At 32.2% G+C, this 12,130-nt stretch overlaps 1 protein-coding gene across 1 annotated transcript in view; it reads left to right on the top strand.

Moving 5' to 3' along the window:
- Positions 1-12,130, top strand: part of LOC130897422 (sodium-independent sulfate anion transporter-like) — a 45,333-nt gene that overhangs the window by 27,779 nt on the left and 5,424 nt on the right. Inside the window, exons 7-8 of the mRNA XM_057806261.1 lie at positions 700-840; positions 9,837-9,982. Coding sequence (XP_057662244.1) covers positions 700-840; positions 9,837-9,982 — 287 coding nt within the window. The remainder of the gene's footprint in view (positions 1-699; positions 841-9,836; positions 9,983-12,130) is intronic.

Raw genomic sequence — 12,130 nt, 5'->3', positions numbered from 1 at the left:
ATGGTGGATATATATATATATATATATATATATATATATATATATATATATATATATCTGGGATATGAGATAAGAATTACTAGAGACAACCAAACAACAGAACTGTCTCGAAGAACGACACTAGGAAGGGCTTACTTAGTTTGGTAAATTGAGAGATGTGTTCAAAGGAGATGTGCCAATCGGCCTTAAGAGAAAAGCCTTTAACCAATGCGTCCTCCCAGTCCTGACTTATTGCGCGGAGACCATGACTAGAAGATCAATACTTAAATTGCAAATTACACAATAAAATGGAAAGGTCTATGCTCGGCTTCATTAGGAGGGATGGGATAAGGAATGGCGAATTACGTAGACGATCTGGAGTTTAAGATATAATAGACCAAATACTGAGACAAAAATGGCGGTGGACAGGACATGTTGCAATGATACAAGATAACCGATGGACAAAAAGTACCAGCAGCAACCGCTCAGAGCAGAAAAAACTGGAAGCATTTGGAGCAGGCCTATGTCCAGCAGTGGACGAGATAAGGCTGAATGATGATGATGATGATGAATGTTACTCAAAATAATTTTAATTGGTAGTTATTTTTATTATTTTTATTATCTTATAATACATTTTTTCGTATTCAATGGATAGGTAATCTATTAATTCACATAATTATTGAAGTTGCTAATATAATACTGATTTCACTTTTATTACAGCTATCTTGGTACTGCTATCAATTACGTTGTTGTCCCCATATTTTCCCTATATACCCAAAGCCACTTTGGCAGCAGTGATTATATGCGCCGTAACGTTTATGATTGACTTAAAAATTATCTATATTATTTGGAAAGTTAACAGTAAGTTCTTTTACACTTGTATATATACAAAGATAATTAAAAATCCATTGACAATTTCATTCAAATATCTACCAGGTTCCCGGCACATTACGCCTGTATCTATATACTAAATATTAACTTCGATTATATCAATCTGATTAGATAATCATCTTGAAAAAGTATCAAAGATTCACGATTTCAAAGCGTGGTGAAAGAAAAATTATTAGTTTGTTTTTCCACAAAATGCGAAATATTTTATTTTTGTTTGAAACACATTATTTATAAATCTAGTTTTATAAGGATAATATATATTTTAAGTGAATATGGCACCAGAGAGCGTCTACTTGAGTAGAGTTAGAGCAGAGTTAGAAATTGTTATGTACCTGTGTAGTAAAGAAAAACAAATAAATAAAAAACTAAATTGAAATCATTGATAAAATGTCGAATGTCGTTAAACAGTCATCTCCTCTAGCGAGTGATCAACATGGGACGCGATTTCATAATAGTTATTTATGCAACAAGTGACAAAAGTAATACTTTTTTTCACGAGTAGATCGGTTTGACCTACGAGTGAAAAAAAGTTACTTTACTGACGAGTTTCATACAAAAATTTCTCTACGTCCATAGACTTAACAACTAAACTTTTATCAATTTTTATTTTGTAATAGTAATATTAAAAGTACATCTGTGAGTATTATTAATTTGAAGTGAAGAAGAAATTACATTACTATTGGTACTTAAATTGGGAACATTTAACGAGTTCAAAGAAATAACATCGTCAATAGTTGTATTACTACTTATTGGATTGTTGGTAGGATCGTGAACATTTACAATGTTGCTTGAAGTCGAACTTGTTGTTCCCGTTAAAATTTTCACTGCGGAATTCATTGGATTTCCACCCAACGTGCTTTTTTAGTTCAATGATATCACCACCGGAATCCACTAATAGAGATGCCGAAGAGCGTCGAAATATATGCTCAGTCTAGTTTTTTGGATTAGGTAAATTCAAATCTGTTGCATTTTCCATTTCCATACTGCAGAAAGAAATGATCTGTTTGGACATTTGTGGGTCGTTCGGTTTTATAATTTTTATAAATGTTCACCAGGTTTAATCTATTGTCAGATATTTTACCAATAACAGTAAATCGATGTTGAATATGAGTTTTTGTATCAGGTACTGTGATAATTAAAACATTTCCTGTATTATGAATATCGTTACACTTCATTTTATATAATTCCTCCCTCCGCAGAGCTCCTGCGATTCCGAATATTAAAGCAACCTGAAAGATGCTACATATAATATCTAAGCTTACATTAAAATATTGTAACACTATTTCCGTGGAGCTGTTTATGCCTTTTTTTGTACGCCACTCCATAAAAGAATTATATTCCTATACTGTTCCATGGATTTCTCGGGGATAAGATTCATAGTCGCTGCAGTTGCCGATTTAACAACATCTACTGGTGTGCAGCTTAAACTTTCTTCACTATTACTCTCCATTTCTAATAATAATACTACACTCCTTTGAATTGGACACAAAACGGATTTTCATGAACGAATATCAAGAAATAAAAGTGTGACAGTTTATGGGAGAAACGAATTGACATGAGAAAAAAGCGTTCACTGCCCACTATTTTGATAAAACAATTTTATAATTATTGCGTTAAAAATTAAACGTTATGTCACTTTTTTAACGCAAAAGCGTAAAAAAGTGAACTGCTACGGTACTTTTTTTCACACTTTTTGACCGATTCAGAAATTACATTCTTTATAAATGCGAATGAATGAAAAAAAAAATGTGAATATTATAACGGACGTATATAAGATATGTATCTTTTTCTTGGCTTGAATTTATTTGTGTGACTGGATTTATATTATTTTTATTGTGTAATTTATATGTACATTGTCGGATGATACTATCAATTTGATTTTCTGGATACTGATTATTTTTCAAAATCTTTTTGATCTTTTTTATTACTTCGGAGGGATATTCATGAGAAGTTAATTTTAATAAACTACCCGTTAATCCTATAATGACGCTGTTTTTTTTATGATTTGGAATGGCATGAGTTATAGTATCTGCCAGACCATGTTTCGTTTGTATATAGTTTAGTTTTTATTTTATTATTGATTTGAATAATGGTCATGTTCAAAAAAATCGTTTTGTTATTGTTTTCGATTTCGGAAGTGTTGAGAATTGATCAAATTGACAGCTGGCCCAACATATCCCAACCTTGACCCTATCCTTAACTCACACTATTTTGTTTTATATAGAGTCAAAGTTGGTAACCATGTTCATGTTTATTTAGTTAAGTTGGCAGGCGATAAGCACTTTTTTGATATGTTCACGCGACAGTGAAAAAGCCAAATGAAATGGCAACAGGCAAACGTGCTCCAAATTGTAATCTCAAGAATTGTTATACACTATTTGGAAAGAGCGTAAAGTAATAAATTCTCATCATAAATGCAAAATCCTGAAATTTTTAGTACCGTACTTTACGTCCAAAATTTGGAATATTTAAATATGCCAATGATAACCAAGTAACTGGACAGAGACATTGAAATTGAAGATCCCATTGTACATCCGTTTAGTTGTTGGAAAAAGTTGTCGTTATATTGGAAATAATTATTAGTTTGAATAAGCTAATACCTTCTGGAAATTCGTCATTGTTGACTGATGTATGTTATTTGATTGAATCCCATCTATTTTTCAATACGTGTATTATTATTGTGTGTATTATTATTAGGAATATTTGTATACATTGAGGCAACGTCTAGAGATATGATTTTGTAATTGTCAGGAATATGTACTGTATCTGAAAACTGATTGAGCATAAGTGAATCCTATCTGTAAATACTATTTTTGGTTATTTTTGATAAAATGTTGGCAAGATATTTGGATAAATTGTAAAAAGGTAAATGGGTATATGACACTATTGGACGCCTTGGTATATTTTTTTGTGTAATTTTGGTGGTCCATATAGTTTTATGGTAAAGCATTGTGTTTGTAATTTTTGTAATTGTAGTGTATGTAATTATTTATTATCACAGAGCAATTAATTCAATCCGCAGTTGCAAAATTAACATGTAGAAAATAATGACTGACAAAAAAATCTCTTGGATGTCCTTAAAATATAATAATATAATTAGAATTTTTGGAAACCTATTGTTTCTATAACTCCTCCTCCTTCTTCTTCTTCTTTCTCTTGTCTTAAGACTTAATTTTGTTTCTTCTACTATTCAGATTCTTGAGATGTAGATGTCCAGTTTTTGTGCCATAATCTGGGAGGTCCTCGAAATTGGTTTTTCGTCCTTTGCTCATTTGGCCCATCAATCTTCCATCATTCTGTCGACGTGGTCTCTCCGATATCGTGGTCTCGAATTTTCAGATCTTCATTTATAGTTTTGCTTCTTAGTTGATCTCTTAGGCTTACTTCTTCAATAAATCTTTATGTTCTTACCTCTGCTACCCCCATCAGGTTCTTCGTTTTTGTATGCATGAGTATAGGTCGATTGTTTTGTAAATGCGTAATTAACTATCGATGGACATACATTTGTTTTTCCATATGAGATCCCTCAGATAGCCAGAAATTCTTGAGGCATTATATACTTGGGTTCGTACTTCTTGTTTTAAGTCTTAATATCCATATTACTGTATAAATATGTTTAGAAGAGAAAAGAACAGTGATTGAATTCGACTTTAGAAGCTGAAAACAAAAATTTATTGGTATATAATGAAAGAGTATATACATATTTATTATCTACCAAAAGCGGGTCAAAATATTTTATTCTCATCTCAGAGAATTGAATGAAGGTATACAACAAAAGAATTTATGAAATAATTGAATGGAGTATAGTGCTTAAGCAAAAGCTAATATTCTTTGCGCACATATCATAGCAGCGCAACTTCGTGGCTTTTAACCAAGTTGTCCAATAAATTTTGTGCAACTTCTGCCTAAAGTTGTGGAAGAAGATTTATGAGTTTTTGTATGGTTTCCGCGGATTGTGGACAGCAATGTTATAACTGATCAAAAGCTTTTTCTTTTTTAAAGATTTAGATCAATCGACATAGGTAGCATCGATAGATGAAGGAAACCTACCATTCTAAGCCTATCTTTGTTGCCTATGCCTATGATGCTCTCCTCCAAACTCACCTGAATATAAATAAGCATCACGGACTTTTCTCCTTGTTCAGATCGCTACCGAAGCACCTCGGTAGGTAGCATTAGAAAGTCGTCGCCCCCAAGGGCGCTTGTTACTCTGGATCTTCCAGTCTTTTTGTCTTTCAAAACAGCTTCACTTACATGGAACAGCGTTGTGTGTTTAGATTACTTCGAGTAATACAATAGATCGAGACGACTCTTCGATAGTCAATTTTATAAAAATGAGCAATTTCAAATTCAGATTGCTTATCAAAAATCCGAGGAATCAAATAAAAAAAATTTAAAGAAAACCCCAAATTAGAACTCACTAATTTTTTTTTATAATGTTAGCAAATATCTATAAATAATTCATAATAAATGGGTTTGATTACAGATTTAGAAATATTCCTTATTTTTGAATAGTTTTATATTTTCATTCAATAGAATCATTGTCTCTTATATCATGCGAATTGATTGAACAGCAGATAAGATAAAAAAATCTCAAGACGTCAACGATGTTGTTGATTTAAAACAGCTAATTATCTTTGAATTAAGTATCTACTATTTTGAGACCAGATTAAAAATTAAGTATTAAGGCGAGTTCACACGGAGTCGTAAACTGGGTGAGAATTCTACTATTAGGAGAGTTAGTCGCGATCACTACCTGGTGTAAACTGGTAGTCGTGGTAGTTAGTAGGAGTCGTCAACGACCAAAAATAGATCGGTCGTGATTAGTCAGGCATGTTGTTGTGAGCACGAGCGGTTTAGTCGTGAAACACCCACCAAAGTTTCTAACGTATATACACGTATTTCTTCTGATTTTTCTCCGAGTGAAATAATGAAATTCACTATAACTTATCAATTAAATGAATTAATATATTTCATTTATATACAACAATAATTAATGACTTGTTTTTAAATCATTACTTCTATTTTACTGAGCAAATATAAATGAGACTTGGATCCTTTCTAAAAAAGTTTCTGTAGCCACTTTGATCTTCCAAAGATAGTTCTCGACATATATTCTTCGTGGCACCAAGAGTATTTCGTTTTTTTATCCAATCCCGGACCCACGTATGTTTTTTTAAACATTTTTCAAACGTTGTAATTCATTAATTAAATGTTCACACACAATTTTTGCACTCTGTCCTGTTTAGCCATGATTAAACACAATAAAAACACAAGTAAATAAAAAACGTAACATGGACAACTAGATGTTAGCGTCGGCTCGTTTCTGGTCGCGACGCCTTTCAGACACTAATCCATGTGAACTGGAGGTATTAAAGGTCGTGAAAATCAAGCAATCGTAAGATATGCGCAGAACGAGTAGTATTCTCGCCCAGTTACGACTCCGTATGAACCCGCCTTTAGACATAGTAAAAGATGTACTAAATTCTCGAAATTGCATCGACGGAAATGCAAATGGAAAAAAAAAGAGACAACACCTCTGGAATAAACATTTTATAATATTGTTCAATTAAATTGTAATTTTATGATGAATCACTAAATTCCAAATCCAATTCCAAATTTCTCAACACATTTCAAACTTATGTACAGATATGTATGTAAAATATCTGTTATTGTGAATAACTGCTTCGCTAAACCATTGAAAACAAGAAGCTTTTGTCATCCTTTCTCACAGAGATATGTAGATTTCTAGGAATTAGGCGGCCATAAGTCGAAATTCCAATAATCGTGAAACGTGAAAGTTCTTGATGCCCTTTTCGTATATCATTTTCTTCGGTGAATATTTTATGTATCGTGTCATATTTGCTTGTTTAAGTGATGGATACCAATAATACAGGTAAGCCTTTATTAAATTAATATGAAATTGTATTAAATATATTGTCAATAAATGACATAATGAGCCGTCAATAATACCCTTTTTTAGAAATGTTTTCTCTTTATTTTCCAATTTCAATCGAAAAAAAACTTTACTTCCGCACCTTTCCGAGTTACATTTTTGATTTCATTATATAGTATAAAGTCTTATAAAGAAAACTGCTTAAAATCAGCTGCTAGTTTTAAAAATAAATGAGTTTGAAATTTTTTTGACAAAAATAGGAAAAAATCGGATTTTATCTTTTTGTGTTAATATTATTTTTTTATTGTTATAGGTTCACCTGGCTGCTTGAGGGTGAAAATGTTGACTCGTAAATACCTCTTCGATAAAATGAACGAGCAACATTCATTATCGATAAATGAAAAAATTAAATATTTAGAAACTTATTTACTCGTGTGTTACGGGGACACAGAAGAACATAAAAATGTGATAAAAAAAAGTTTTCGTATTTTAAATGTGATTTGATAAAGAGGTGGTTTCGGGCGCATAGAGTACTTGAAAACTTTTTGGCGGCCAATAATTCTTGGTTGGAAGGAACATTTGAGATCCCCGTAGATACGCATCAAAGGCCAGTACGACCTACCAAATCTTTTACCGAATCTAGCGAAAGAACAAAGAGAAGAAAAACTGAGGGAGTCCGCGCATCTTACGACGAAGAAGTAATTGTTCACGCGGCACAAGTAATTTTACAAACAGAAGGAAAAAGAAACGCGTCTACTGTTTTAAAAGACATTACAAATTCTTCTGCGTCTGCCAGTGATTGTAAAAACAGACATTCAAAGTCTAAAGAAATAGAGCCCCTTACTCCTCTGCAAGCACTGACAATGTTTGTTGAAGCCGATTTGACCAGAAGACAGTACGAAATTATTCGAGCAACGAACAAAAGATTCTATCCACATTATGAATTATTATTGTAGGAAACCTACAATCTTTGTTGGATCACACTGTAACCAGATTATCCCTCTTCTTAGAAGAAGTCTTACTCACACTTGATGCCGTTGAAAGGAACTCGTTACTGTTAATCTGCAAATGGGGTTGTGACGGCTCTCAACAAGCCCAGTTTAAACAAAGATTCTCAAACGAAGATGAATCTGATGCTAATATTTTTATAAGCTCATTTGTGCCTCTACGAATTGTTTGTGGTGAGGATAAAAGTAAAATCGTGTGGCAAAATCCAACTCCATCTTCACCTAGATATTGCCGTCCAATAAGATTTAGATTCGTAAAAGAATCTACGGACATCACAAAAGAAGGAATCAATTATGTAAAGAATAGTGTAAACTCATTAAACTTGACGAAAGTTGACCTCAATGGAGAGAATTTTTTTTTCAACATAGTTTTAAAATGACTATGGTTGACGGAAAGGTCTGCAATGCAGCTACAGAAACCAAATCGACCAGCAGATGTTATATATGTGGAGCTACATCAAAAGATTTTAATGATTCAACAAAAAAAATTATGTATGCCCTGAAGCTCTTGAATTTGGCCTATCCGTATTACATGCAAGAATCCGGATATTCGAAAGTGTGCTGCATTTAGCATATAAATTGCCCGTGAAAAAATACCGCAAGAGACGAACCGAAGAAGAAAAAAATCTAGAAAAGCAGAAGAAACTTGATTATCAGCAAAGATTTAGAGAGGAGACAGGTCTCTTAGTCGATATGCCAAAAAGTAACTTCGGAAACACAAACGATGGAAATACCAGCAGAAGATTCTTCGAGAACCCTGAATTGGCTGCAGAAATCACTGGGATAAGTTATGACTTGATTATTAGATTAAAAGTGATATTACAAGCCATATCAAGTGGCGGCCATAAGATTGACGTAGCAAAATATGATAAATACGCCATGGAAACTGCGAAACTATATGTTGAGTTATATGGCTGGCATCCTATGACTCCAACGATGCATAAGGTCTAAATTCATGGAGCTTCAATAATAGAAAATTCGTTGTTGCCGATAGGGCAACTGCTGAGGCCCGCAATAAACATTTTAGGTCTTATCGCCTAAACTTTGCTCGCAAGTTTTCGAGGGAAGAATGCAACTTAGATATTTATCAAAGGTTACTATTAACATCCGACCCATTTCTTAGTTCCATGATAAAGACCAAAAAAACCGCTTCAAAATTATTTTTGCCTGCGACAATGCAGCTATTAATTCCTGCTGAGCCAAACCGACCAATGGAAATTGATGAAAGTGGCGAAAATTTAAATGTAAATGAATAAGTCTCCAATGTATGATTGATTATTTTTAGTGATTATCTATTTAGCTTATGTAACTTTAATATTGTATAACGAATGTAAAGATCCTTTTAATAATATAATATATTTACTTACTTATTAGAACAAAATAAACTGTTTTATTTAATAATACATACCTGAAAGTATTACTAAAACGTAGACAGCTGTCCCTCCTTGGGGAAAGCTATGAGTATGTCATATGTATTTTCAATATAATATTAAAAAACACTTTGAAATCAACTACGATCTCGAATAAAATATTTTTTGATAAAAAATCACAAGTAGGTACGCCTAACCACCATGCACCAAGAAATAATTTCGATAAGTTATTCCAAACACATAATTCTTTTTATGTAACTATTTTGTAATATAAATATCACATAAAATAATTTTGGTCGCCTAAATCCTGAAAAACGATCTATGTGGCACCGTATAAATAACGTGAATAAACAGATCACATCCTGCTTAAAGAAGAAATTAGAGCTCAAAGGTAAAATTAACCATAAATTTCACAAAATATGCTGACAAACTTGAAAAATATGTTTAAATATGCATTTTTTTTATAATTACAGCCTTAATCACAACATAAAAGTGATTTCCGTATTATTTGATTAGTCATTACTGATAATGAGTATATCCTTTCCGTCGCCAACCCCTCATCGCTCTTTACTTGTTGAATCGATTACTGGCAATTTATTGAATTCTGACTCATAGTTTCCGTTCCGATTATATGCAGCTCGTTGTTTGTAAACCTATGTCTATGAACAGAAAGTAAATAGATTTTTTTTTCAGGACTGGATTTAATCCCATTCTCGGCAACTTTAATATCATGCTTGTTATTTGGACTAGAAATTGGAATACTGGTAGGAGTACTGGTAGATCTATTGAAGTTTTTGGTGTTCTATTCATATCCTAAAATAATGATGGATACTAAATTGGTACGTATATCGAATCAATTGGAAAAGCTATATCAATAAATAGTAGTTTTTCCTACCTATAGAATTCTATATGGATATCATATTTTGAAAAATAAGAATTAATAATATCAATCATATATTTACAAACCTCTTCATGAAATAAAAAGTTCCGGGTAGTTTTTTACAATTTAGTACTAATAGTATTGCGTAATTTTTTAAATTCAGTTGAGAGGTTTTTCTGTATGTGGTTTTCTCATCCAATGGACCAGTTTAGCAACTACTTTAGAGCCAGTATCATAAAACAGGTATGAAAAATCGGCATATCAAAATCAATGAAATTATAAGATAACGGTTAATATAGAGTGTATTACATTCTCGTCAATTCAAAATAAAACATGATAACATCTAATAGTAATCATAGACGAAATTTCTTAGCTGAAACTACTAATCCATATAGAATGCGTTAAAATCGTCTCGCAATGTCGGACGGGGTGTATCTTTTCAGTCCACGTCGGATATAAGTTCTGATACTACGTTTTTGGTCGGTTAATTAAGGTGAGACTGGAGTATTTTAATTTTTAATGGTCACTTTAATTTCTTCTCTAAACGAGAGAGCTTGTAGAACTATTGTAATGATGTAATGATGATAATGATTAAAAAATTCTCGATATAAATTTTCATTTCTTAGAATCTAACCCTACTTGGATAAATAATCATTCCTAGAAGAATTTCAGTTCTAAAAAATCTAATATCTAGAAATTTTTTAAAGACCTCTTTTTCTTCGCAGTAAAGTACCTTTTATGTAGCAAATACGACAGAAATTTATTGAGATGAGTTATTTAGAATCAGCATTTAGATGTTTATACCAAATTTAGAAATTACCGGTCAACTACAATTTTTAATTTTTATGTCCAATTCACAAATCAAAGACTTATATTTGCCAAGAGATTTGCGATGGAAAAACAAAGTGTATCCATAACAGTATTAGTGCGAAAGATAAGAATCGAAATCGAAGCTCAATTACAAACATGAGTAAAGCACATTTATATGGACTTTATGAAGCAAACATTCGAACAAAACTGAAATTTGTCACAATTGAGAAGAAGGAGACGAAATAATGCAGATCCGTTTGTAGTTGGGAAAATTGATTTTAGAAAATAAAGCTTTCATGAATTCAATTTCAAGTGAAGGCGGAATTGCTTCCACTCAAATGTATATCATCCCTAATTGAAGCAGTAATTCAAAGAAGTGAATGTTTGTTTGGTGTGATGAATGATACGAGGTAGGATCATATATAATTTAATAACTGAAAGAAGGTTAAATCAGCTTACTTAGAACTTCTGCAACGATGTATTGACGAGCTTGTCTTAGAAATTCTGCTGACTCATTTCTCTCAACATGACGATTGTCATGATCATTCTAAACAAAGGATCACTGATTGACTCAATAATCAGTTTGTTGTAAGCACAGGCATATTTTGATCAATTTAACAATTTCTCATTTTAATGAAAATTGAAAATTATAGTTAAAACTGATTCCGATATTTGGCATTAGATATTGATTCTGAGCAACTTTCCACAGTAACTTGTTTTATACTTATAAGTAATTTCCACTAATTTTGAGCTTCTTTTAGTGCATTATTATGTTATATGGAATTTCACAGATTACGGCTACCGCAAATTTTGAAAATTCATTTCTCTCTTATATATCGTTCAGTAGCATTTCAATTGGTTTTCTTCTCATTATGTGCCCGGCCCAGTTGAGCCTTTGTACTTGTATGTGTCTCACTGTATTCTCCTTCCCCAGTTCTCTCTCTATTTCTTCGTTTTTCTTTGCTCTTCTTTTTCCTTCTTGTGTTATGTTTGGACCTGTTATAGTTCTCATTATCTTTCTTTCGGTTCTTTTAAGTTTATTACAGTTGTTTCCATTGCATATGTGATTACTGTTCTTATTAGGGTTTTGCACATCTTTATTTTATTTGCAGTCCTGCGTTTCTCACAATGCCTTCCAGAATTATGTTGAATAGCGTTGGTGACATTGGGTCTCCCTGCTTAACTCCCTTATTTGTGTACTTTTTATCTGATGTTATATCTTGGAAACTCACTTTAATGTCACTCTAATTTAGTATTATTTCTATGAGTTTTCTCAATTTTTTTTGATATCCTTTTC

This window comes from Diorhabda carinulata, chromosome 8 (genome assembly GCF_026250575.1).
Source record: "Diorhabda carinulata isolate Delta chromosome 8, icDioCari1.1, whole genome shotgun sequence".
Taxonomy (NCBI): Eukaryota; Metazoa; Arthropoda; class Insecta; order Coleoptera; family Chrysomelidae; genus Diorhabda; species Diorhabda carinulata.
The sequence above is the reverse complement of the archived record's forward strand: the minus strand, read 5'-3'. Positions and strand labels throughout refer to the sequence as shown.